The 27,180-nt window shown below is 54.3% G+C and overlaps 1 protein-coding gene across 9 annotated transcripts in view; it reads left to right on the top strand.

Annotated features, from left to right (window-relative positions):
• AKNA (AT-hook transcription factor) overlaps nucleotides 1-27,180 on the top strand; it is a 55,433-nt gene that overhangs the window by 24,280 nt on the left and 3,973 nt on the right. For 6 of the 9 annotated variants that reach the window (XM_045469478.1, XM_045469477.1, XM_045469476.1 and 3 more), the window contains exons 5-21: nucleotides 3,183-3,339; nucleotides 4,030-4,223; nucleotides 6,972-7,031; nucleotides 9,061-9,188; nucleotides 9,667-9,871; nucleotides 11,904-12,058; nucleotides 12,153-12,347; nucleotides 13,180-13,429; nucleotides 14,430-14,536; nucleotides 15,213-15,424; nucleotides 17,415-17,577; nucleotides 20,613-20,789; nucleotides 21,351-21,466; nucleotides 22,109-22,255; nucleotides 23,485-23,580; nucleotides 24,907-25,023; nucleotides 25,306-25,504. In XM_045469478.1, the coding sequence (XP_045325434.1) occupies nucleotides 3,183-3,339; nucleotides 4,030-4,223; nucleotides 6,972-7,031; nucleotides 9,061-9,188; nucleotides 9,667-9,871; nucleotides 11,904-12,058; nucleotides 12,153-12,347; nucleotides 13,180-13,429; nucleotides 14,430-14,536; nucleotides 15,213-15,424; nucleotides 17,415-17,577; nucleotides 20,613-20,789; nucleotides 21,351-21,466; nucleotides 22,109-22,255; nucleotides 23,485-23,580; nucleotides 24,907-25,023; nucleotides 25,306-25,504 (2,678 nt within the window). The remainder of the gene's footprint in view (nucleotides 1-3,182; nucleotides 3,340-4,029; nucleotides 4,224-6,971; nucleotides 7,032-9,060; nucleotides 9,189-9,666; nucleotides 9,872-11,903; nucleotides 12,059-12,152; nucleotides 12,348-13,179; nucleotides 13,430-14,429; nucleotides 14,537-15,212; nucleotides 15,425-17,414; nucleotides 17,578-20,612; nucleotides 20,790-21,350; nucleotides 21,467-22,108; nucleotides 22,256-23,484; nucleotides 23,581-24,906; nucleotides 25,024-25,305; nucleotides 25,505-27,180) is intronic. The other 3 variants (XM_045469483.1, XM_045469482.1, XM_045469481.1) reach the window with 1 other exon arrangement.

Genomic DNA, 27,180 nt, shown 5'->3' with positions numbered 1-27,180 from the left:
AGCCCAAGGGGGCGGGGGTGGGCCCACGTGGGAGGGAGCCAGGCTGGGGACATTGCCCTGAGGACACCCAGGCCAGCCCAACTGCGTGTGGGCAGCAATGGGTGGGCGCCCAGGGAAGGGGGCTGGCATTTACTGAGCTGTTAAAGGTGCCAGGCCCCAGGCTACGTACACTGCCAGGGTCACCTCATTTGAAATCCTTCACGAGAGAAAACCGAGGCACAGCCAGGCCGAGTGGTTCGCTCAGCACCCTGCAGCTGGTAAGGGATTAACAGCTGGGGATTAAACCTATGTGTGCCTGACTCCAGAGCGGGCGCTCCTTTCCCCACGCCTGGGTGAGCGGGACCTGGGCTGTGGCACCGGGTGTGTGGCAAAGGCACCTGGGCAAGGCAGAATGATGGTGTCCCAGTGATAAGAGCAATAGTGATGCTGATGTCTGCTGGCCACTGTCCTGGGTGTTTACCCAGGAAACTGGGTAAATACTGTGTTTACTAGGGAGACTGAGGCACAGAGAAGGTAAGAAATGTGCCTGTCACTTAGCAAGTAGGTGCCAGAGCTGGGGCTTGAGCCTGGCAGTCTGTCTTCAAAGCCCACTATTAACCCCACCTTCTGTAGCAGAACCAGACTAGGTAATGGTGGGTTCTGCAGCTGGGGAGGGCTGACGGAGTCTCAAGGCCTGGGCCGAGGGCACCCCTGGATCTGGACTCGGGGGTGGGGGCAGGGAGCCGGGGCTGCTCGGGAATCACTGCCAGACTCTGTTCTCTCCCCCAGCTTAGGGCCAGAGTTGATGGTGATGTCACCGATTTGCTGCCCTGCAGTCACCTCCCCCCAGCTGCTGTCCCTGGGCTCAGCTGCAGGGGGACCTGGAGGGGCTGAGGAGACCAGAAACCACCCCAGACAGAATCAGGGGAAGGCGGGGGAGTGACATAAAACTGCCTTTCCTAAAATGTGTGTTTCTGATGACCACTAGTTGGTCCAGAAGCCCCTGGTGGAGGTGGGGGTGGGGACATCGGGGTTAGTCTTCAGAGGAGTTGGGGGAAACATTGCCTATTCTCTCTACTCCCCCCCTCCTCACCCCATTCATAAAGCCCATTAGCATTTTAAAGGCTGTGAGAAACCCATCTGTGCAAAGACTAGTCAGTTATTTAACCCCGCATTTCCCACACTCCCTGGTCTTCTGTTCACTGATTAACCCCCCTGAGGGAGCTAATCTAGCCTCAGGGAGCTCCATGGGATACCCTGGCTTAACAGGGGCACCCTGGAGGGCTGGGGTGGGTGCTGGCCTGTCCGGAGACAGATCCCAAGAGGGAGGGGCCTGAACAGCTTCAAGTTACCCACACTCACCTCCAGCTCCCCCTTCCGAGGCCTCTACAAGGGCTTTTGGCCCCTCTGCTGGAACAGCAGGCATGTGCCTGTAGTTCCCCAGGTTGGGCCTTGGTGGGCCAGGCCTGTGGCTGGGGGAGGGGGAGGGTGGGGCACAGGGAGCATGCAGGAGGGCTGGGTCTTCCCCAGATTTGGGTCACCATGGGAGGAAAGGGGTGCTGGTGGGCAAGCCCCCACAGGCGGGTCTGAGCAGATGGCCCAGAGGATTATTAAAATCCAGCTTTGTTCTCATCAGAGGCTGGGTCTGAAGGAGGGGGAGGCAAGGGGGGCCAGGCCATGCTGGGCCATTGTCCCTCACTTTGGAGTAGATTTTTCTGCCACAGCCAGGACGTGAAGAGCAGCTTAAGCAGGGAGAGGCTGCCTGCTTGGGGGCTAGGGTGCTCCCTCTATCAGGCATACCCTAAACTCTGCACTCCTGACCTTGGGGAAGCAGGGGGCAGTAAGATAGGCTGCCTGACCAGCTGGGGGCACTGAGGCACCACAGGGCGGTAGCTTTTCCAGGGACCTGCCTCCATGATGGCAGTCAAAATGACAGTGGTGATGATGATGGTGGTGATGGTAGCGTGTCACGATGGCCGATGGTCGTAGCAACAGAGATGGTGGCGATGAATAGGAGGACGGTGTACCGAGCACGCATTTTGTGCACCGAGAAATCACCCGTTCTGGGACTCAAAAGGGAGCAGCAGTGAAGCCCGCTAGTGAATGTTTTCGGCTTTGGGGGCCGTAGAGCCTCGGCGGTAGTGACTCAACCCTGCCCTCGCAGCACGAAAGCAACCGTAGGAACACATAAACAAGCATAGCTGTGCCCACTGAGACATTATTGAAAGAAACAGACCACGGCTTGCCCGCCTCTGCACTGACCACCATACACGGGTCTCCTCTAATTTCGTGCTTCACGTGGCCTTTCCCGGCCGTCGGTCTGATTCCAGACTTCTCTCTCACGTGTGAGGCTGTTTACCGTTTGAAATCCATCCTCGGATGAGGGGGGCCTGCTACTGCTGAGAGGTTCGTTTGTTCACTCGTTGGCTTATGCCTTCATTCAGACCACCATTACTCGCTGTTATTATCAATGTGATAATCACTACTGAAAATGTTTTATTACTAATAAATGTGATTATATGATTATAGTTATACTTGCTGGAAGTACTGTATTAGTTATAATTGTGGTCACATTGTAAATTATTATAACAAGTAGTATTTAAAATTATTAATATGGAGGGGCGCCTGGGTGGCGCAGTCGGTTGAGCGTCCGACTTCAGCCAGGTCACGATCTCGCGGTCCGTGAGTTCGAGCCCCGCGTCAGGCTCTGGGCTGATGGCTCGGAGCCTGGAGCCTGTTTCCGATTCTGTGTCTCCCTCTCTCTCTGCCCCTCCCCCATTCATGCTCTGTCTCTCTCTGTCCCAAAAATAAATAAACGTTGAAAAAAAAAAATTAAAATTATTAATATGGAAAACCATAGACTTTAGGGTCAAAGTAGGATCCTAGTCTCAGTCCAAGGATTTATAGCTGGAGATTTTGAGTGAATGACTTAACCGGAGCCTCAGTTTCCTCTTCTGTAAAATGGGGATGATAGTCCCTGTCCTGCCTCCCCATCAGGACTGCCTAAAGAGGGTGGGAAAGGGCACGCACATCCTTGGCCCATTGTTTGGCCCCCACCCAAGGGCTCCACTCAAATATAGTATTTATTACTACAAGACATGTTTATTGAGTGCCTGAGCGATGGTGTGAATGAAGGTGAGGCCTTACGGGGGCTTTACCCCAACCCTGACTTGGCTGTGCTCATGCCTTCCCCTCCCCGACAGGTGAACCTGTACTCGGACCCGCCCCAGCCCAGCCACAGCATCCACACAGGGACGGTGCCCCAGGGGACCAAGGTCTTGTCCTTCACCATCCCACAGCCCCAGTCTGTGGAGCGGTGGTTGGGCCCTGCCGAAGCCCCACAGGCCTCTGGGGCCTCCGGTGAGTCAGAGAGGAAATGTGACTGGAGGGCCTTCTGCCTGTGATTCTGCTCTGGGGGGGCTTGGTTGGCCTTAGGGTGGCACTGGCTTCAGGTCAGGGGAGGGAGGGAGGTGAGGCCCTTGTCTGGGACGTCTGACTTGAAGAGGTCGAATGGAGATGTGGAAACCATGTATCTTTCCTGGAGCCAGAGCAGCCGGGAGGGCGGTGGGGGGAGGGGGTTGGCCCTAGCTCTGCGTCTAGCAGCTGGGGGATCTTGGGCCCAGTGAGTAACAAAGAGCACTGATGTCACTGTGGAGCCCGTGTGGGGGCCTGGCTCTGTGCCAAGCCTTGCCGTGCAGGATCCCACCTAATCCCCACATCAACCCCGCTGACAGTTAGGGCAACCGAGGCATGGAGGGCCGAGGACTTGCTGAAGGCCACGCCGCTACAAGCAGAAGGGGGTGGGGTAGGGATTTGAACTCAAGTCCTCCTGAGTTAGAGCCTGAGCTACTGACTGGGAAACCAGAGGCCTGACTTGGCCCCAGCTGTGTGATCTGGGGCAGATCCAGACCTCGTTCTCTCCTGCACCTGGGCTACACTGCCCAGCCCACTTCCTGGGGCCCATGTAGACAGTGTGATCTCGATATGACAGTTGTAGCTTGATGATGGAGGGTGAGGGTGTGGTTTTGAGGTTCAGCGTTGGTCCCTCAGCTCCAGGAAGGACGGTTCTTGGCCCCAGCGTTCAGTGGTTGTGTGTTCCAGGGTGGCCACCAGCTCAAAGAGACCTGAGCCCCTCCTCGTCTGCCCCAGAGTGGCTTCCGGAGAACCCGGGCATCGCCCAGGACCAACCGTCAGCAGAGCGGACCCAGGAGTTGGCTTCTCAGGCCAGCCTGCTCCTGGCCAAGGTGAGGGGAACGGGGGAGACATAACTCACCTGAGAAAGCAGTGTCTGCTTGAGTAAGAACCTCTCTACAAGGCTCCTTGTCATTCCCCTGCTGGAGGTAACTCGGCCATCTCGAAAACGTGGGCCTCTGCCTCCTGGTTTAGAGGCCACGTGGTTTACAGCCTCCTCCTTGTCACTCAGTACTGGCTTTAACTCCCTTTTTTGGCACTGTGTCCCATCAAACTCCCTCAAGTTGGGCTTGCAAGTGTCTCCTGGTTCACCCCTAGGGGAGACTCACCGCTCCTCCAGGGTTCTGGAAGGATGAGAGAATCTCAACTCTACCTCTTCCGGTTTGGGATAAACCACGCCCCTTTCTTAGTGCGTTTCATTACAGAAATAAATTCTCAGTCCCTTCTCAAAGGGACTTTATGCTTTCACCAAACAGTCCAAATAACTGTGAATTGTTTGTAGCTCTATTTTTAACTGCACACTTGGCCTTACGCCAGACGTGCTTTAAGGCAGCTTAGAAAATACATGCATGACAACCACATTCTGAAAACAGAAGTGAGGAAAATGGGCCAAAGGGGAAGTAAGCGTAGAAAAAAATAGTCCGAACTTAGTGTAAAGTGAATAAACAAAATGTCCTGTTGGACCCTGAACGCTTTACCAGGTTCATGTTTGGTTTTGAGCTTCCTAGTTGTCAGTGTGAAAAGGGAAATGCAGTAGTTACATATATTATCATGGCCATAAAACACATTCCTTCGGAGAAATACCAAGCATCCTCTTTTTTCTTTTTCTTTTTTTTGGTAACAGTTTTGTTGAGATATAATTCACATGTCATACAATTTACTCCTTTAAAGTTAATGCTTCGGTGGGTTTTACTATATTCACAGTCATGCAGCTATCACCACGATCAATCTTTTTCATCACCCAGTGAGAAGCTCCTATCCGTTAAGCAGTTCCCCCATTCCTCTTCCCCCCAGCCCCTGGAGGCTGCTCATTTACTTTCTGTCTCCTTGGGTTTGCCTTTTCTGGACATTTTCTATAAATAGATGTATATAATCTTCGTCCTTTTGTGTCTGGCTTCCTCAAGCTCATCCATCATAGTAACCTGAACTGTTTTATCACCACCATCCTCGTTCCATACCTGGAGAGATGTTTCTTCGTGTCCTGTGTGTTGTAAAGCAAAGGCAAGGTCATCACACCGAGCAGGAGCTGGGGCACCAGCTGACCCCTGATGACCTAGGGCTGTGCTGTTTGATCCAGGAGCCACAGACCATGTGGCTGGTCAGTACTTGACATGTGACCAGTCCAAACTGAGGTGTTCTGTGAGGGTAAAACACACAGTGGGTTTCAAAGACTTCATGTGACAAAAGAATGTAAAATATTTCATTAATAATTGTTTACATGGATTCCATGTCAAAATGATATTTTAGGTTCATAAAATACATTATTAAAATTAATTCACCTGTTTCTTTTTTACATTTTTACATTTGACATAATTTTTTTAGAATTTTATTCGATGCTTTAGAAAATTTTAAATTGCAGGGATGCCGGGGTGGCTCAGTCGGTTGAACGTCTGATTCTTGATCTTGGCTTGGGTCGTGATCCCAGGGTTGTGGGATCGAGCCCTGCGTTGGGGTCCGTGCGGAGCGTGGAGCCTGCTTAAGATTCTCTCACTCTCTAAGATAAAAAAAAAAAATTTTAATTAAAAAAAAGAAAATCTTAAATTGCATATGTAGCTTGCATTATGTTTCTGTTTTCTATGTTATATAAATTATGTATAATTTATATAAATTTCTATATTACATTTTGGCACTAATCTAGAGCTTTCCTAGAAATCCTAGAAAGCCCCAAATCATCCTTTGTCTTTTTTTCCTTGTTAAAAAAAAGTTTTTTGTAAAGGTAATTAGATGCACATGGCAATAACCTCACATAGCATAAAGGGCATACTCAGTGAAAAGTCTTTTTTCCCATACTTGCCCTTCTGTTTCATGCAAAAGTGTTCAACACACACACACGTGTTCTTAGAAATGGTCACACAAGTATGTATGCTATGCTGTACCTTGACTTTTTTAATATCCTGAAGTTGAGTGTTTATTTCTGGGAAGGCGATGAATTCACTCTGTTCAGAGTTCGGAAGGTCCATAGAGTAGAAATGCTTCCTCCCATCCCTGTCCCCACCACCACCCAGGTCTCTGCCCCAGAAGCAATTAATATTTCAGTTTCTTGCATCCTTCTAGAGGTAGTTTATAATATATAAACAAATGTATTTATATTTTTCCTTTTTTTCTCTCTCTCCCTATTTTATACAGATGGTAGCTTATTATAAAGACTGGGCTATACCTCAATTTGACACGGAAAAGTAGGTCTTAGTTTATACGTGAGCACAGACACATACCCTTTCCTCTTCTTGATGGCTGCGTACTACTCCACAGATAGGCTTTTCGATCGTTTCTGTTGCCCCCGCAATTATGCTGCAGTAAACATCCTGTCTCATAGACCTTCATGCCCATGAGTGAGTGTGCTTTGCTATTGATAATTCTGGGAGTCTCCGCTTTGATTTTTCCAAAGGCAGCCGTGACCAGAGCCAGTGGTGGAGACAGTTTCTGGCATCCGCCTTTCCGTGCTTGGCAGGAAACCCACATCCTGAGGCGGGACCCAGTTTCTGGTGCCAAAGCGCGAATGTGGCTAAGCGTGGGGGCTGCAGGCCTCACCTTCCAGGGTCCGGATTAACTAGAGCGGGTTTCCTTCCCCTCCCGATGTCCAGGTGGAATCCTTCGCAGGGCTGATGCAGGCAGGACGGCTGACGCCCCAGGACCAACTCAAGGTACCGTCTACTTCGGGAGATGCCCTTGGAGCTTCCAGACACCTGCTCTGTCCCCCAAAGTGGAGTCTCTGAAGCCCCGTCCGCCGCAACACAGGCCAGAGAATCTCAGACACACCGTCTCCTTTCACAGCAGACAGCCCCTGCTTAGCTTGCCGTGACAAGGATCAGTATATCACAGTATTACCACTGATTAAGCGGTGGTGGTGGTGTGCCAGAGGCACTGTGGCACGCCTTCGATGCACATGATTGCGTTTTATCATAGAACGCCAGTAAGGTGGTTACAGTCATCGCCCGCATTTAACTGGAATGGAGCGGGGGAAGCCAAGACAGGCGACTTGAAGGTCACGCGGCTGGTAGGCAGCGGAGCCCAGACCCAGGTCTGTCTGAGTCCGCGGTGTGGTAATCCCTGGCCTGCACCGCCTCCCACCCATCTGGCTCCCTCTCAGCCACCAGAAGAGACTTGCCCTTTTCAAAAATTTTCTTTGCTTGTAAAAGTGATTGCCCAGTATCTGAAAACCAAGGGGAAAAAGGGAGGGGAGCCCTAACCTAACCATTATGGGCTTATTTCCTCTTGGATTTTGGCATTTCTGGACAACTATAGTCGTATATAAAATCGAGATTTCTGCTGCATCGGCAGGACCCCGGGAAAGGAGCAGGTACAGCTCTGAAAGCTGAGAGCGTGGGGTCAACGAAGGGCTGTTAGCGGGGCCGTGGGCAGCGTCAGGGGATGCGACAAGGAACAGGGCAGCCTGGGGACCGGCAGCTGCCCGCAGCTCTTCCCTGCCAGGTCTCTCTCCTCCCGCCCTTTGACCTCTTACAGATGCCTCCCACTAGGCAAGACCCCCCTGGGAAGCCAGCAGGTGTGGAGCCCAGCTGATGCTGGAGGCACAGAGCAGGGTGGGGAAGGGGGCTGAAGAGGGGTGGAGAGGGGCAAATACAATACACCTGGTTTGTAAAAAATGCTATATTTTTACCACGTCATTACTGTGTTACTAATTACTATGGTACCATATAGACATCATCCATTTTCCAATGGCAACATATGTGATGTGTGTTGTATTGCCTCACTGAGTGCATGAGCAAGGACCTTGAAAAACAAAACGCTTCTTTTTCTTCCCCTCTGTCATACTTCCCCCACATCTAGGAGGTCAAGAGCTGTTGGAAGATCAAGCCTGCCCGGGGACTAGATTCTAGGTTGTCCTTGAACTCAGTCTGCTGTCAGCATAGAATGAATGGGATGGGGATGATCACAAGCCAGGGGAAATGACCCTTCTGAGTTCCTGAGTTTTAACCATCTGTTAGCTGTCACCACCTTTGCTGTGGACGCTTAACATCACTGTTAGGCCCACGAGCTGTGGAGCTGGAGGACCCGGGTTCAAATCCTGCCTACAACTGGCTCCCTCACTGTGTGACCTTCACCAACTTAAATAACCCTCTGTGCCTCAGTTTCTCCTCTTTAAATGAAGGTGATAAACTACCCCTGTCCTTAGTACTATGTTGGAAATTCAGTGACTAATGCCAGCTGCTTTAGCGTAGAACCTCAGTGCTCAGTAAATTTTAGCTGTTGTTAGCAGCAGTGTGGTAGTGATGGCCATCTATCGTGACAGTCCATAAGCGCTTGGGAAAAGAGTGACTACTGTTCCCAGATCCACAGTTTGGAAAATAAGAATGAGGATCCATGGTCGCTCAAGTACTGGGCCCACAGGGGGACGTAATGATGGCGTATTTGGCCTGCAACCGTCATGGAACATTGGGGTACGTGTAGGTCTATCCAGGAAACACTAGTGCTCTCTGGAGCCCGTGCCGAGGCTCTAAGCCGTGCCTCGGCCTTGCCAGTCTGATGGCAAAGAGCTAGACGGGGGCAGGCAGGTTTTCGGGAGTCCTAACCCCAGCCTTCTAGGGACTTAGGGGCCCAGAGGATGGGTCTCCTGCCCCACCCCCACCGTGAGCTACCTCATCCACTGTATCTGCAGGGACAGAGCCCACGGGGGCTGCACACTCAGGTCCTCCTGGCCTGGTCTGGTTTCAGGGCTTCCAGCGGCTAAAGGCCGCCCACACGGCCCTGGAGGAAGAGTACCTGAAGGCCTGCAGGGAGCAACAGCCGGCCCAGCAGCTGGCCGGCCCCCAGGGGACGCCCGGCAAATTTGATCCTGGCAGGTACGTGCTGGGGAGGGAGGCCTCTGGTTCCCTCAGTCACCGGGAGGGGCACACTTTGTCCTCATAATTCATGTGCTACAGGAACAGGGAGAAATCCTACCCCAATTAGCAGCATATCCAGATGCGGGTACACCTGAAGGCTGAAGTGTGTGTCCTTTTGGACTCCTTGCCATGAGATGTGACCTTGGAGATGAGACCTGAAACTGCTCATCAGAGAGCAGAGAAGTGAGGCCAGAGGGGAAGGGATTTACTCAAGGCCCCACAGCCTGTTGGTCGCAGAGGGGGGCTCAGGCGGAGGCCACCTGTTCCCAGTGGAGTCCCCTTTCACCTTGTTTTTTCGAGTTCTCCACATAATCCAAACTGGGACATTAACTGGACCGTCCATGGGCATTCTCTGGAAGTTCCGCTCAGAAGCACGGCCTCCCAGACCTGCCTGCTGTGGCTGCTGTAACAGGCCCGGGTGCTGATGTCTCCCCAGGGTGCTGGAGGAGGAGATATTCCAGCTGGGTATTCGCCTGGAAGAGCTGAAGGACCACAACCACACCCAGCCTGAGCCTGAGCGAGCGGGGTCAGACTCCACCCCAGACAGCCCCCCAGCCACGCCTTCTCCACGCCAGCCAGCGCACCTGCCTTCTCCTTCAGGACAAGCCCCCACACCCGCCACCCAGACCCTCTGCCCTCAGGTACCTCTTTGCCCAGCCATACCGGACCTTTCCTTCCTTCCCTTCTTCATTAATCGACTTCTTCACTGCATACTTGTGAAGTATGCACCACGTGCCAGCACCCGAGACACGTGGTGGGAATTCAGTGGGAAACCGACCAACAAAAATAGGTGGGGGGTGCCTGGGTGGCTCAGCTGGTTAAACATCCGACTCTTGATTCCTGCTCAGGTCATGATCTCATGGTTCGTGAAATTGGGCCCCATGTTGGGTTCATGGGATCAAGCCCTATGTCAGGCTCTGCACTGACAGTGTGGAACCTGCTTGGAATTCTCTCTCTCTCTCTCTCTCTCTCTCTCTCTCTCTCCAAATAAATAAATAAACTTAAAAAAAAGTAGGTGGTTTTTTTTTTTTCTTTTTTTTTTTTTTAATTTTTTTTTTTCAACGTTTATTTATTTTTGGGACAGAGAGAGACAGAGCATGAACGGGGGAGGGGCAGAGAGAGAGGGAGACACAGAATCGGAAACAGGCTCCAGGCTCTGAGCCATCAGCCCAGAGGCTGACGTGGGGCTCGAACTCACGGAGTGCGAGATCGTGACCTGGCTGAAGTCGGACGCTTAACCGACTGCGCCACCCAGGCGCCCCAAAAGTAGGTGGTTTTAATACTCATGGAGTTGCTTGTCTTGTTGAACTCATCCTATTTTGCTCAGGGCTCTGAAGGAGAATTACGGGGCTCTAGGAGAGTAACAGGGCAACATGACTGAGTTTAGAGGCCCCGAGAAACTTTCCTTGAGTAAGAAACGTTTTAATGAGATCTGAGGATGAGTGGGAATTACTATACACAGAAGAGCAGAAGCCACGCACCAGGGGAAACAGCCGGTGCAAAGGCCCTGTGGTTAGAGTATGGAAGGTGAGGGGGCAATTGTCAGAGCTGTGGCTGGAGGGGAAGGCGGGGGCTCCATGATGTAGGGGCTTGTGGGTCACATCAAGGGTTTGGCCTTAAACTCTTCTGGGTTTTCAGCAGGGGGTATTAAAAGAGGATTGGCAGGTAGGTGGGAGAAGGGAAGGGCAGATAGACATGCGTGGACCTGAGACAGGTGTAGAAGGCACATTTGCCTGGCCTTGCAGTGGTGGTGAGAGGAAGGGGAATGGGGGTGGCCTCCAGCGTCCTGCTTGTAGCACTAGATGGAATTGGGGACTGTGCACAGGTCAGGAGACCCTAGACAAGGGCCTTGCACAGAAAGGACTTTGTAGAAGTCTCTCTAGCCCAAATCACGCCCCAAGAGAGACGATCACGGTTTGCTTTGCATAATTGAGCAGAGTGAGTGGATAGCGGTCACATAGCAGCCACACAGGTGACAGTAGTGGGGTCTTCTGTGCCTTGCTCCCTGTGCTGCGAAGGCATGTCTACTAGGGACTGGAGCAGGAGAAAGGGCCAGCATGGTAGGTGAGGCGGGGGCCGACGGAGGGCTGGGCGCTGGTAAGGTATCCATGACGACGGAGGTCTTGGTGGCCCAGTGATGTAGGGGAAACTCTCACACTGTGGAAAGCCCCCGCAGGTGCTACCTCACGCGCTCACGGGTGCAAACCCAAGTGCGTCATCTTGAGGGGCTCCCGTGCTCCCACAATGAAGGTGTTTTGGGGGCTGGGTGTCCATACCCAGCAGGAGCAGGTGAGGAGAGGTGCCTCTGGCAGGAAATCTGGCTTCAAGTCTCTGCTCTGCCCCTCGCTTCTGTTGTAAGTCTGGGCAAGTCATCTGAGCCTCGGTTTCCTGTCTGTAAAATGGGTTGTAAAAGCCGTAGGTACTGGCGGGACTATTGTGCAGTCGTGCCTGTTCAGCGTCTGGCATATGGCCGATGTTCCGTTCATGGCAGCCAGTATTGAAGGTCGCGCGATCCAGTCCCTGCGTTCTGCACGCGCAGGAAAGGGTGATAGAGTCAGCCAGTCTATCCTGTTAAGTCTTCAGTGCCCCGCATGAGCCTGGTGAAAGGTAGGTCCCTAGGACGTGGTGTTTGGCTACCTGCTGAATCTCTGCCCCTCCGCCTTTCTGGCCCAGCCTCACGCCACCAGCATCGGCCCCTGCCCATCGCATGTGAACGTGGAGCTGAGCACCGCCAGCAGTGAGACGGAGGACGGGCCGCTGGGCCTCCCGGCCCCACCCAGGCATAAGGAGCTGCCGGTGGAGCAGGATTTCCACGGCCTCCTGGAGCGGTGAGTAGCAGGGCTGAGGCCCGGGGTGTCCGGCCCAGTGACTGGATCTTGGCTGGCCCTGCCGGGCAGAGTCATGCTCCTCTGTGTTCCTCAGGTACCTCAGCGCGAAGACCGTCCCAGAAGCCATGAGGCCGGAGGAGGGCGAGGACGAGGATGAGGACGAGGACGGGCAAGGCCATTCGGTAGAAGTTGACGGACCAGCTCCACCTCCAAGAAAATCAGAGGCCACCGGGATGCCCGTAAGGCAGCTCCCAGCACCGGCTGAAAGAAGTCACAGGACCCCCCTCAAGTATGTCACTGAGCCTCCCCTACCTGTCCCCAGACCAGCTCTGAAACCACAGGGGTGGTGATTATCCTACTGAGCTCGACGGCTCGTTACAGCTTTGAAGTGGCTTTCCTGGCCTGTGACCCAGGTCTCTCCCCAGTGTGGACTATACACCGTGGATAGCACCGGAAGGGATTTGGGGTGGGGCGGGACATGGTTTTTGGCAGGCCAGATGCAGCGTGAGATAACGTCACTGTCCTCTTCAGCCTCAGACCTTCCAAGTCCCTCCAGGAGAAAGTTCCCATGCCATTATGTCTTCACTGCCTCTCCTGATCGTCCTTTAAAAAGAACAAGAACAAGCAAGCAGACCTCAGGCCCAGAGCCTTTAGCAGACAAGAGGATCTGCCTAGAATGTAACAATAATGTGTTCTTGGGTCTTGTGTCTATTTCCAAAGTTAGTTTCTATTTGTAACACAGAATACTGACGGCTCTTCCATTTATAATGATGACATGAGCCTTTTGAGTAGATTGAAGTTAATGAAATGGCTGAAATGGGGAAGATAGTGTGCAGATTCCTGACGCCTGGGAAATGATAGCTCGTTTGTTTCCGCACCATTTCCCCTGTAGTGCGTTGGGTAGGTTTATGCGGGCCCTCCCATTTTATATAGGAGAAAAGTGAAGTTCAGAGAGGGGAGGAATCTTGCCCGAGGCCACACAGCTCAACGGTGACAAAACACTGGGTGGGCAGCCAGGGGTGTCTGACCCCAGAGCTTGCGCCCAGACTGCTTGGCTCCCAGGACAGGGCTGCCCAGCCCATGCCAGGGCTCAGACGTGCTTTGCCCCTCCCCGCTCCCAGGGAGACTGTGGAGCAGATGGTGTCTGTAAAGCCAGCAGGCTTCCATGCATCCGTGGCCAGAGATGGCTACCTCCAGGACCTGGACAAAGTTGAGGCAGCTCCTCCTCCGGACCCCAGCAGGCCACCTCACCCTCGGGGCACCAAGCCTTTGGCATCCCACCAGAGCAGTCTGACCAGCTTAGAGGGAAGCGGCCTCTCTGAGCACCTTCCACAGAAGTCTCTGCGCCAAGCTGGTGGGCCCCACCTAGAGGTAAGCATCTGTGCATGGGGCATGGATCTCCTGGGGATTTCTGCCCCCGGGCCTTTGCTCACACCCTTCCAGAATGCCTGCTGTTCCCAATCGCTACCAGGCACAATTCTGCCCCAACATTCAGGGCTTGTGCCCGGTGCTGCCTCTCTGCTGTAGCTCCCCATACCCCTGCCCCCCTGTGAGGAGCTCTTGTCCTCTGAAAGCTTATGGCCCATTGTCTGTATTTCTTTGAGCCTGCTTAGCACAGATGGGGGGATAGTCCTTGATTCCATGGCCTGTTTGTGACATTAGAGTAGCAATTTTTCAACTATTGCAGGAGTCACAGATCACTATGGAAATGTGACTTATGCAATGGAGCCTCCCCTAGAATAATGCATATATATGCATGTGGACACACACACACACACACACACACACACACACACACACACCTGTAGTCCTGATGAGCCTGTAGTAACCAATCTGCACTAGACCACGAACTCATTGAGGGCAGGCACCTGGGTTGCCTGTTTGTGTTCTTTGCACCTTTCATTAGACCCAGTGTTGAGGAGGTGTGCACATTTGATGAATTTTATTTTCCCGATTCATTGGGCCCAGGCTTTTCTGCCGTCAGACAGGACCATGGCATTCCAGGCCCAAGCTGGAAGACATGTGGAAAATGTGAATCCCATCCCCACAGTGAGACGGCTTTCTCCCTCTCCTCCCCTCCTTCCTCAGCTCCGGAAATCTGCCACAGTGTCTGTCTCCAGGGCCTCCCCAACTCCTCAGGGAAGCAGGACTTGTTCAGGGTCCTCCCGGGACATGGAGAGTCCCTGCTGTTGGCCTGGTGCTGGTCCCGAGTGCCTGAGGACTCTCACACCGCAGGCCTGGCCGCCAGGAGCTGGGCCAGCCTCCAGGCCTGTGAGCTTCTGGAATGTGAGGTCCAGGCCAGGATCGGGAAGACCTTCCCAGTGTGCCTTAGGCACACTCCTCAGACTTAAAGGGACACTGCCTCTTTCAGGAGCCCTGGATGGCATCCCCCGAGACAGACAGTGGTTTCGTGGGCTCAGAAACCAGTAGAGTGTCGCCCCTCACCCAAACGCCAGAGCACCGGTTCTCCCACATCAGGTACTCCGGGACCCCGCCTTCCCCATTGGCTTTGTGTGCAGACGGGTAACCTGGGGATAAGTGCCGTGAGCCTAGAACAGGGGCTGATGACCTGGGCATTCTCAGAGCCCTCACCTCATCCCCCACTCAACCAACCAGCGACAGACTGGGGAATAAGTATCTGTTGAGCAAATCAATGACTGAATGGTAAATGAAGATCTACAGAGTGGGTAACGGGAGGGGAGCAGAAGACAAGGGTAAAGGGCAGTCAGGGCGACTCCCTGAGAAGAGACTGGGCTAGAACCCCAAAGCAAGGGTGGAGGAGGGCACTCGGTGAGGGGTGGAGTGATGAGCCACCATGTAGAGCAACAGCCTCCAAAGCTGGGTGCAGCTCCCCCCGCCTGCCACCTCCAGGAGGCCTGCCTGGCTGCCTGTGGCTACATGGGAAGAAAGGATTAGAGATTCCGTTTCTCTGTATATTTTCTAAAAATTAAATTGAGCTTTATAATTTTGCCCCTGCGGGTAGGCAGGTGGACGGCTCGATACACAAATGCACGTGTAACGGGGGCACATCCTCGGAAACACCGTACTGCCCCAGGTGCCAAGTCCCAGAGGTCAGGAGCTCATTGGCTTAGAATGCGGAGGGGCTCGGAGGCCAGGGCGATCTCAACATGTCTCTCCCGCCACGGTCCCTCAGCACTGCAGGAACATTGGCCCAGCCCTTCACTGCATCTGAGCCCCGGGACGCAGTTTCCCATCCCCAGACCAGGGGTCCTCCAGTCCCCAGAAGATCCGTGGAGCCCAGCACACCCAGGAGCCGAGCCCAGAGGCGACCCTCCGGCCGGGACAGTCCTCTGCGGCAGAGGGCACCCAGTTTGCGCCAGGAGCGGGCACTGGTGGCCGAGATGGGTGAGTGGGTGTATCTCTGTTGGCCAGAACCTGGGAGTAGCCGGATGGCACCTATTGAAAAATCAAAGCAACGAAAACCTTGTGTTACATTACCCTTTTTTTTTTTCGTTTATTTATTTTTGAGACAGAGAGAGACAGAGCATGAATGGGGGAGGGTCAGAGAGAGAGGGAGACACAGAATCCGAAACAGGCTCCAGGCTCTGAGCTGTCAGCACAGAGCCCAATGCGGGGCTCGAACTCACGGACCGTGAGGTCATGACCTGAGCTGAAGTCGGACACTTAACCGACTGAGCCACCCAGGCGCCCCTACATTACCTTTTAGGATACAAAATATCATGCGGGTTCACTGTGGGAAAATTTGCAACTACAGATAGGGTAGACAGAAAGGAAGAGAGAAAAAAATATGCCCCGAACCATCACTGCAACATTTTGGCATCAAACCTGTGAATTGTTTTCTATACCAATGTGTACATGTTTATTCAGACACACTTAAAGCAAAAATGGGATCATATTATATGTGAGCGCTTCATAACTCTTTTTCCCCCCCTAAGCGCTGTCATGAACACTTTCCACGTCTATGCATTCTGTGATTTCAGTTTTTTACCTTTAAAAAAATGCATGTGAACTTTTCAGTGAAATAAACATACAGGAAAGAACGTAAATTGATGGATTTTTCACAAAAGGAACACAGACCAAGAAACTCAGCACGATCAGGACCTCAGACGCTCCCCTAAGCTCCTTCCAGTCATTCCCACCCTCTCAAAGTGACCCCTGCACTGGCTTCTACACCTCAGATTGGCTTTGCCTCTTTCCAAGGCTTATCATTTAAAACTTGGAAAGTTAAACCTTAATTAAAAGTTCAGTTAGTTATGGATTCACATGTTGTAGTGATATATAATCCAGGGAGATCTTATGTACCCTTCAGCCAGTTTCCCCCAATGAGAACATCCTGCAAAGCCATGGTGAAGATTAATGGCATGTCGCCCCTTAATGGACACCTCACGTCCGCTGCCTTCTGAACTCCTGATGGTCTCTCAGGTGGCCGCCGTCGCCCTGATTTTGTCATTCCAAGAACATTCTATAAATGGGATCATAAGTATGCACTTGGAATTGGCTTCTTACTCCCTGTATCTCTGGAAATTCGTCTGGGTTGTTCCCTGTATTGACAGTCTGTTCCTTTCTGTATTATTGAGTAGGGTTCCAAGGGTACCTTGTTTGTTTGTTTTTTTTTTATTTTTTTTAACGTTTATTTATTTTTGAGACAGAGAGAGACAGAGCATGAACAGGGGAGGGGCAGAGAGAGAGAGGGAGACACAGAATCTGAAACGGGCTCCAGGCTCTGAGCTGTCGGCACAGAGCTCGACGCGGGGCTCGAACTCACGGACCATGAGATCATGACCTGAGCCGAAGTCGGACGCTTAACCGACTGAGCCACCCAGGCGCCCCTCGGGGGCACCTTGTTTTTAACGTGTGGGCCAGGTCAGTGGTTTTTAACCCGTGGCCACCCATCCCTTTGAAAGGCTAAAGTTTTGAACACTCTCCCCAGAAAAATGCACAGAGGCAAAGCCGTGACGATAATCTTAGCGGGAGGTGGGGGGCTCTGGAGCCAGTCCCAGAACGTGGCGATGCGCGGCCGAGGCTGGGTGGGGTGGGGGGTGGGGGGGGGTGTCCATGTGAAGGAGCAATGAGCTCTTTACAGGGGGAGGTGCCTGCAGACTCAGATGCGGTGCTGAAATGGTGGATGGGGGGCGGGGGGGGGGGCGGGAATCTAGGTAGGAGCAGCTCTGCAGGCCCAGCTTTGCACGGCCAAGCTCCCAGCAAGAACCACATCTTCTGGTTCTGAGGTCAGTGGGCCAGTGACCTCTTTGAGAACTTCAATTATGACCTCAGCCGGCACTGCCTCTGTGCCCGTATGCTTCTGCTCCCGGGCATGCGCGCTGCAGGGATCCTCTCCAGGCGAACTCACCTTGGTCTTTCTCTGCCTCCTTAGCGGTGCCTGGCTCAGAGTCGGAGGGGCGACAGCCGATTTCTGAGCGGCTTGCCCGCAGCACGACAATCCGCCCACCCCCGACCTCGGCTTCTGCAGCTGCCACTCTGTCCCATGGACCGGCAGAGAGCACCCGCACCCTCCTCCTCACCAGGACAGGGCGAGAGTAAGTTGGGCCATCACAGAGACGGGAGAGCGATGCCCGAGGGAGGCGGGGGCTAGCTCAGCCATCGCATCCAGTGGTGGCTGCGCGGGGGCCCGATGGACCCTGGTGGCCTGTTTCTGGGCTCAGGACCGCTCCGTGGGGCCTCACGGATGTGGACTTTGAGGACACCTGTCCAGCCAGTGGGCAACGACCAGGAGGCTCACCTTTTTGGTGCTGAGACCTCACTCCCCACCCCCCAGCGTTTCTCTCCCAAGACAGGTCTGCGCTTCCCAGGGATATATTTTCAGCAGTGGACGCTTTCATTGTATGAACAGTTGCTCTGTTCATACAATTGTTCAATGAACCATTGCTCTGCTAAGAAAGTTGTTCCTTGCTTGGTTGAACAGAAATGGGAAAGTAGCCCGTCAGCCCTCTTCCCTCTCCTTTGAGTTGCTTTTGGCCAGTAATCAATCACATGCCTTTGTCGGGTTGGGGTATCTGTCCCCACGTGCACAGGGAAGGCTGCTTTGCAGGAATGCATCAGGGGCTTCCTGGCCTGTGCCATCACGGGACTGTCACTATGTGCAAAGGCGGGTCCGGGGCTGGTACTCAGCTTCCAGGCCTGACTTAGTGTGTGTACTCCTGCTGTCTCTGGTGACACCAGCATAGGAATTCCAGGCTTACTTGTCAATGATATGCGAGGTCCTGGTAACACAATAGTGGACAAGACCGTCCTTGGCCTGGTAAGGCTCACCGTCTTGTAGGATGAATGAAGAAGCCGATGGTCATACTCCCCAGTAGGAGTACAGTGGTGGCAGAGGCTCCAAGGACTGTGGGAACACAGAGAAGGGACATCTGGCCCAGTGAGAAGCTTCAGGGAGGGCTTCTGGGAGGAAGTGGTATCTCAGCTGCGACCTGAAGGAAGAGAGACGGAACAGTGTTCCCAGCAGGGAAAACAGCAGGTGCAAAGGCCTGGAGGTGAGAGAGCTCCCGTCACCTTTGCAGGGCCAAAGGTTCGTTTTAGCTGGATCCCGAGGTGTGAATGTGGCGGTGGGGGTTGAGCAGTGGAGAGGTAGACCAGGAGACACAGGGTTCGAGGTCTTGGAGGGCCTCGAACACCATAGTTAGACATCTGGATGCTGGCTCTGCGCAGAGAAATGATTCACTGAAGATTCGCGAATGCATACAGACACAGCTGAGGGCGGATGAAGGGGAGTTTAAACGGGAGTGCTGAGCTCGGGTTCACATTTTAGAAAGAGCTCTCTGGCCACTAGCAGGGTGAGAACAAGGCGAGGCGGGAAGATTGCCAGGAGGGCTGCCTCACCCAGGACAGACAGGATGGGGCCAGTCGGAGGGAAGGGGGGTACATTGGAGAAGAGACTCACAGGACCTGGGTCTGGGCATTGGGCCCACAGGACCCGGGAGCTGGTTAACTTTTGGGGGGTGTTCAGGGAGGGAGAAGGGTCTCGAATGACTCAGACTTCTGGCCGGCCAGCCAGTTGGACGCTGATACAGAGATGGGGAACTCGGGAGGGGAAACGTTTGCGGGAAAAGATGGGCTTTTTGAGTGCCAGCTGGCCCTCAGCCACTAAAAACTTAAGTCAGGAAGACTGAGATCCTGATGGAAGCAGAGAGGACAAGAGACACCCAAGTGGGTTTTCCAAGTCTCAGGCCCTCACTCGGCCGCCTTCGGCCTGGGACACGGAGGCGGTGTTGCCTCCCAGTTGTGCACGCGGGGGTTAACTGGTGATGCGAGCTCCCGCCGTCCTGCTGACAGCATGCTCACGCTTTGCCTTGGAGACCCTAACAAACGTCTCCCGGGGGGTTGCCAGGAGACCCGGCTGCCCTGGACGCACACGGTGCCGGGGCGTAACCAGAGAGGTCTCCGCTCCCTCTGGCACACTCTGAGCGCTGGATGTGGCGTCCGGAGACATTCACCCACAAGTCAGGGCCACCAAGCGAGAAGTCACCCTGAGGGGAGCCCCGCCCAGGAGTAGATGAAGAGCCTGCACCAGCCTGGGCCATGCCGAGCCCAGACTCTGACGCCCCGTGTGTAGGGGGTTCGTGTATGGGGTTGTCGGGGTTGTGGGGGAGGATCGTTGCTGTAATGCCAGCGACACGATGCCGTGATGCTTCAGAGTGAGACTCTGGAGATTCAGGGGCTGGTTGGAGAGCAATGCAGACAGGACTTACTCCATAGAAGCTGGGGGCTCACTGAGAAACCTCGCCTGTAAGAGGCTGGGCTGTATTTGGGGGCTCCCCAGGGATGACAAGCAGCCTTGCAGATAGGGCCCTGCCTTTGGAGCCTGCTCATAGGCGGTGATAGGAAGCACCGTGATGTCCCCTTGTCCTCTCTGCTCGCACACACCTTCACTCTGCCCCCTCTTGGGGCCTTGAGTCCAGTTCAGGAACATTCCGTGAGCATCTATGAGGTGTGAGGTTCTCAGGGATTGTGAGGGGGGGAGGCCTGCCTTGCCCACTGTCTGGTTGGGGAGACAGACAGACAAGCATCCTCTGCTACCGCAGACAGACAGGGCTTGGATCAAGTAGAAAATGTTTAGGGGGAGCCAGGAAGGATGGGCTGAATAATAAGGGAGGGGAAGAAACCAGACCTGGACTGTCAGTTTACCATTTCTAGAGACAGAGGTAGAAGAAGGGCGAGGAGGGGGGGGGCAGCCCAAGGGGGTCAGAATTCAGATTCTAAAGTGGACCTTCAGCTCGTGCCCTTTTTATTCTGCGTCTTCCACTCCACCTTGACAGTGAGTCCCCGGTGTTCAGAACAGCTACTCAGAGACCCTGCCTGTTAGGCGAGATAACCCTCGAAGTTGTGCTTTGCGCACCCAACGTGCAGGGGCACGAGCTCAGAGGTGTCGAGATGGGCAGCAAGAAAAGTGGACACACAAGGAAGTTCCAGAATCCGCGGGCAGCAGAGTTGGGCCCGTGCCTGGCACAAAGGGACGAGACCTGGGCATCCAGGTGGCGCTGTGTGTGCGGGTGGCTGGGGCTCCGCACCTTGCACATCCGCTCTTTGTTTCTGTCCCCTCCCCCCACCCCAGCCAGGCCATCCGAGAGCTACAAGAGGAGGTGTCTCTGCTCCGCCTGCGGCTGGAGGACAGCCTGCATCAGCCACCCCAGGGCAGCCTGGTGTGCCCGGCCTCCACCTTCAACCGCCCCGCCCGGGCCCGGGCCCGGCCAACAGATTCCTCAGCCGCCTGGGGCTCCCACTATGGCAGGTGGGTGACCCCAAAACGCCTGCCCTTGTGCCCCGGTGGCGTGGCAGACTTGGCTGCCCCTGGGTCTCTCCAGACGTGTGAACTCACACCCCTCTCCGACTCTTACACCTTTTTCCTATGTAACATTTGATGCATAAAATAATATCTACTGCGTAACCTGAACTCATTACCCAGGTGAAGAGCTAAATATTTCCAGGATGTCCGCCCGCTCACCCCTTAGTGATTCACTGAGGATGACTTCTAAAATCAGCTGGGTGTTTCCAAATGTTTCTATGGGAGGGCACCGAGGTTCAGGTTTTTACGGACATCATCTCACTAATCCTTCCCATAACCCTCTGAGGTAATTGCTGTCATTATCCCCGCTTGACAGATGGGGAAACTGAGGGTCAGAGAGGCTCAGAGCCACTTTCTGGGGGTCTGACTCCCAGAGTCTTTGGTTTTGACTTTCCTGCTTTCCTCCTCTGCTATAAGCCTTTCCCTGGGTTGGCTTTCTTGCTGACCATCTTTAAGGGCCGCATCAAACCTCCTCCAGCGGCATCATCTGTCTCTCCTCTTTGCTAGCAAATCCACAGAGAGACTGTCTGGTGAGCCTGCAGGTACAGAGCAAGCTGACCCCGCAGGAAGGCGGCGAGCCAGGTCTTCCTCGGTGCCTCGGGAGGTGCCCCAGCTGTCCCTGAGTAAGTGACCACCTGCCCGCCCTGACTGCTGGAGCCTACAGATTTCTGGGCGGGTTAGCTCAGTGGCCAGGGACCAGCGCCACAGCCTGGGAAGAAACTTGGAGGAGGTTTTGTGCATCCGTTCTGGCGCGGCAGGGCCCTGAAGACCGCTTCCAGTGTCGGCCACTGTATGTCACGCGCCTACGACGTGCCAGGGTTTCTGTCAGGGCGTTGTGTGTATCTGACGTCAGTCTTCACCGCAAGGTGGGTCACATTTACCCACACTCTGCAGGTATAGACACCAAAGCCCGAAAGTGCAGGAGAATCGCCTGGAGGAGGAGGAGAAGGGTTCAGCCCACCTCACCCCTTCCCAGCCAGGTGACCTTGGCCAGGTTGTTTACCTGCTCTGTGTGGTTAGAGGGGCAGCTAATTGTGCAGCAATAATAGGACCGGCCTCCTGGGATGGCCGCGAGGGTGCGCGTACCGCGGACGCGGCCGGTCTAGACCAGCGCTTAGCACGAGGTCAGGTTTCCACGTGTGTCGGCTGATACTACCAAGGATTAAAACCCACGCTCTGCCCCAGAGCCTGAACTTCTCATCCGCCCACTCCCTGAGCCGTGTGGGCCCCCCCCCCCCTTTGACGCTCCTCTTTTTCCACTTCAGGTTCCGGATCCGAGCCCACCTCCCCCCAGTTGTTCTCTGAGAAGAGCCGGACCTCTGAGGACAGTGCGCAGGCAGCTCGGGATGGAATGAAAAGAGCGGGCGGCACCAAGAGGCCAGACAGGGTCACCTTCCGGGGCCAGTACACAGGTGGGCCGGGGGGTGGCCCAGCCCCCAGGGAGGACTGCTCTGTCATGATGCCTTCCCCATTTCACCATGGGCTGTTGACGTCATTTTGGGCGAATTCCGTGATACGGGAGGCACCAGGGCGTACCGCCTCTCTGAACCTTGGCGCATTCGTTCGTTCGTTCGTTCATCCAGCAGTTTCTGATGCCTCCCCTGCGTGAGAGCCCACGCTTGGTTCTGGGGAAGGCCCGTTAGCCGGTCAGTCATAAAGAGGTTTATGAAACACCTGCTGTTTGCAGAGTGGGTGCCAAATCTGTTACCCTTGGCCTACCCTCAGCTCTGATCCTCCAGGGTGCCGCAGGGTCCCATGAACTAGGCGCCCAGCACACAGTAGGCCTTCAGATGACACATAGTAGGATTTCAGGGTGCTTCGCATTAAAACAGATACGGATGTGGCTCCAGCTTTCATGAATCCGACCGCTTAGCAGACAGTAACAAGCAGTTACAGTGAGCGTGTAAATTATACTGAGTAAATTATACACGTGGCTCTCATCCCTACCATCCTGGGAGGGAGGGCAGTTAACCTCGGATCCGTATGGCTGAGTGCAGGAGACAAGGCGGGAAATGAGAGATGCGTGTCTACCCCGATGGAGCAGACAGAGCCGAGCAGTTAGACGTGGGAGCGGCCGCCGGTCCGTGGAGGGGTGGGGGCACGGCCCAAGGCAACACACACACAATAGGAAGTGGAACCCCTGTGTGGCACAGGGGAGAAAAAAGATAAGCAGTCAGGCAACATTCTGAACGTCCCATTTGAGACTCCGGGAAGGACAAAGCGGGAGAGGACAGGTCTAGGTGAAGACCCGAGCATCTGTCCACCTTTCTGATAACCTTGAACACGTTACACCTGCCAGGTGCCGGCAGGGCACCTCACGGACACGGCCCCACTCAGTCCTTCCAATAAGCCTATGAAGTCCGTGTGTGACTGTCCCCATATCACAGCCTCTCGGAGCACGGGGAGAACACAGCCGACCCTATGCCCAGGCCATTCCAGTCCCACCCAGCAAGCGGGGATCTGGGGGAGTAGTGTCTTTGTCACTGCTCGTCATGCTTCCTGGCGGCCTGCCTGCCTGCCGGTCTAAATGAGCTTGGGTTTGTTGATTGCTTCTGGATGTCAGCAAGAGGAGACAGGTAGTCCCCAATCCTCCCCAGTTCTCCAAACATGCAAAGAGCTGACTGTTTGGTTTCTTCCCCAGGCCAGGAGTACCACGTTCCCACCCCCAAGACTGTCCCAAGAGGCGGTGGCACAATCTCCTGTCCCCACTGCCGACCTGCTAGGACCCAGGACTCAGGTGAGGGGTGGTACCTGGAGAGGTGGTCAGTGCACAGAGGCTGCGGCTTGTCCCTGTAGGAGAGGGTGCAGGACGTGGGCCTGCCCGAGCTCGGTGGCGGGTCAAGGTATGACAAGGGAGGGTTTGGGGGGACTTCTCAGCGCTCCCAGGGGGTCCTGCTTTCACACCTGTTGCGCCAGGTACTGCTGCCTGAAGCCATCCTTGACTATGACATGGGTTAACATTGGGCATGGCTTAAGTTTCTGATAAGAGGGGTGGGGCCAGGTGGTGATGATTATGTCCCATCTGCCTTCCCCTCTGCCTCCTTCCACCACACCCAACAGGGAAGAGTCGTGGGGAGAGCAGTGGCCAGAGAATATGGATACTGGGTTCTAGTCCCAGTTTTGCTACTGACTTGCTGTGTGATCTTAGGCAAGTTCCTTAACTTCTCTGAGCCTCAGACTTCACAACTGTAATGAAAGGATTGGAGATGGTCCCTAAAGCCCTTTCAAGCAATGATGATGATAACAATGGAGCTGTCATTGATTAAGCCCCCGCTATAAACAGCACATCATGCTAAGGGTTTTACAAACATGAATCTTCACAACCCTATGAAATGGGTTTTGCCCATTTTATTATTACGCCTATTTTACAGGTGAGGAAACTGAGGCTCATAGAGGTTAAATAACTTGCCCAAGAGCACACAGCTCACTAGTGGTAGAGCCAGGATTTGAACCCAGGACTTTGTGGCTCCAGAACCCTGGCTCTTCACCATTATGTTTCTTTGCCTTTGCTCAAGTCTCAACAGCCATCTCTATTTGTTCATTCATTCATTCATTCATTCAGCACCTGCCCATACTGGGCCCTGGGCCCTGTCCCCAAGGAGCTCGCAGCTAAGCAATGGCAAAACAGTGATCTAAGCACAGGGTGGGCCTGGGGAGCCTATAACTCAGCCAGGGGTTGAGAGGACTTCCAGGTGAGGTGTTGAGGATGTGCATGGGAAGAGGACCAGGTTGTCCACTCTCTTCCTGCTCCCTTAGGCCTCTACTGACCCCCTGGTGCCTGAGGGGCCATTGTGGGCCAATCCCACATGGAGAGTGGGCCTCAGTGTGGAGGAATGAATATAGGCTCAGGGGCCGCATTCGGGAGAGCCCGGGCTTGGGCTCAGACAGAGCACTGCCGATTTCCTACTCTGACACTTTGGCATATCATTCAACCTTTTGGAGCCTCAGTTTTCCAGTCTGTAAAGTGGGGGAGTGATGGCTTGTTGGCGGAGGTCTGCTTGGGGGCTCCAGGCCCGTTGATCCAGACGTAATCCTCTCCTGACCCCTCTTCCTCCTCTTGTAGGTGGTACTGTCACCAGGGACCCACTGGGACCGGTTCTCACTGATACCCTGCGATGTCCCCTGTGTGGTCAAGTCGGGACCCCCCCAAAGACGGATGGCCCAGACTCAGCCACCTCTGGTAGGGACAGACGCTCACTCTCTTCTCCCAGCCAGACACCCAGCTCTCCTTTTTGGGAGTTCGGGGGCCCCAGGGGGTGTTTAGCTCGGGCGGCTGCTCTCCCAGTCTGGGGCAGAGCAAACCAGGCAGAGGATTTGTTTCCCGAAGCGAGGCACTGCCAGCATGGCCAGCCCAGTGTCCAGCTCTAACAGGGCAGAGGTGGGTGGCCCCCTGTTCTGCCTGTTCTAGAGCTTCCCAGGCAATCAGACTGACCTCTCTGGCGCCGCCCCCCCCCCCTTGCAGGGACAGAAAGCGCCACCCCAAGGAGGAATGCACACTCACGCTCAGCCTCCAGCCCCCCACGACGGAGCAAGCAGGCAGGGTCGCCGGCCCGGCCTCCCCCCGGACTGTGGTATCTGCCTGCCATGCCCCCAGCACCGGCCCCTCCCGCCTTTGCCTACGTCTCCTCGGTGCCCATCGTGCCTTACCCGTCGGCTGCTGTGTAAGAACCTCCCTTTCCCACTTTCCCAGCCTCCGTTTGACTCACTTCCCAATTCGCGTTCACATCTGTGTCTGGCTGCTGAGAACCCGGGCGTCGCTCACTCCTGTGTTTCGCCCCAGTGTATAACGTGCAGAACAAGCAGAACACTCGTGCAGTCACTCAGCAAACCCTGAATGCTCCCTGCACACCAGGGAGAGTGCTTGGCCTGGGCGGGGACGGGGTGCCCAGCAGTGGAGCCTGACAGAGGGCCCTGCCCCCTAGGAGCTCACAGGGAAAGCTCATGGGAGTCTAGCTCTAGAACCCTAACCCTTCCCCATTTCCTGTGGGTCTTTCCGGCAAGTAAGTAATGCTTGTCAATAGCCTTTATTTTTTTTTTTAGGTTTATTTACTCATTTTGAGGGGGCTTTAGGGAGGAGCAGAGAGAGAAGGAGAGAGAGAGAATTGCGGGGCTCAAATTCGCAAATTGGGAGATCAGGACCCGAGCCAAAATTCAGAGTTGGATGTTCAACCGCCTGAGCCACCCAGGTGCCCCATGCTTTACTTTTCAGAACAGTTTTAGATGCAGAGAGAAATGAGCAGACAGCAAAGAGAGTTCTCATATAACCCCCCCCTCACATGCACACGCACACGCACACACACACACACACACACACACACACACACACAGTTTCCCCCGTCACTAACATCTTACTTGAACGTGATACTTTTGCACAGTTAGTGAACCAATCTGAATACATTATTATTAACTGAAGCCCATAGATTATTTGGGTGTCTTCAGTTTTTTTATAGGTTTACTTTTATGTTTGAGAGGGAGCGCAGGTGGGGAAGGGGCAGAGGGGGGCAGAGGATCTAAAGCGGGTTCCATGCTGACAGCAACAAGCCCGATGTGAGGCTCAAACTCATGAACCATGAGACCATGACCTGGGCCAAAGTCAGTCACTCAGTTGACTGAGCCACCCAAGTGCCCCATGGGTTTCTTCAGTGTTTACCTGAAGGTCTTTTTCTGGTCTGGGATCCTGTCCAGAATGCCACATACACTCAGTCGTCATGCGTCCTTAGGCCCCTCTTGGCTCTCGGCTGTGCTCGTTTCTCAGACTTGCCTTGTTTCTATTTGGATACGGCCTCTGCCAAGAGAGAAAATACACGGCAGTTGAGGCAGAAGTGGTTCCACGTTTAGAGTCCAAGCTCTGCTAGATCTCCGTCAGCCACCTACTGGCGCCGTGGCCTTGGTAAAGCTACTTCCTCTCTGAGCCTCCATTTTCCCATCTGTTAAATGGGGCAGTAGTCTCGACCACGTACAGTTGGTTGTGTGAGGGTGAAGTGAGGCACGTGGCCAGACGCACGTGAGACGTTTGTGGAATTTGTCGTGGGGGGCAGCGTTGTCGTCACCGTGGGGAGTGCCACTGCACGGCACAGTCGTTGGCAAAGAAGAAAGATGCATAAAGGTGGCTTCCACAGGACAGGATTGTGCAGGGGGAGAAAAACCCTGGACGCTGAAATTAGGAGACTTGTCTTCTTGTCCTGACTGTCACTGGCTAGTTCCGTGCCTCAGTGTCCCTCGGTATAAAACGAGTCGGGCGGGAGCCTCCTTCAGTGGCACGCCATCAGCATCCTGTGTCGTGCGCAGCAAGAGGCCAGGGTCGCTGTGGGGGCTGGCGCTCGGCGGGAGCAGAGGT

Source organism: Leopardus geoffroyi, chromosome D4 (assembly GCF_018350155.1).
Source record: "Leopardus geoffroyi isolate Oge1 chromosome D4, O.geoffroyi_Oge1_pat1.0, whole genome shotgun sequence".
Taxonomy (NCBI): domain Eukaryota; kingdom Metazoa; phylum Chordata; class Mammalia; order Carnivora; family Felidae; genus Leopardus; species Leopardus geoffroyi.
This window is presented reverse-complemented; position numbering and strand designations above follow the sequence as displayed.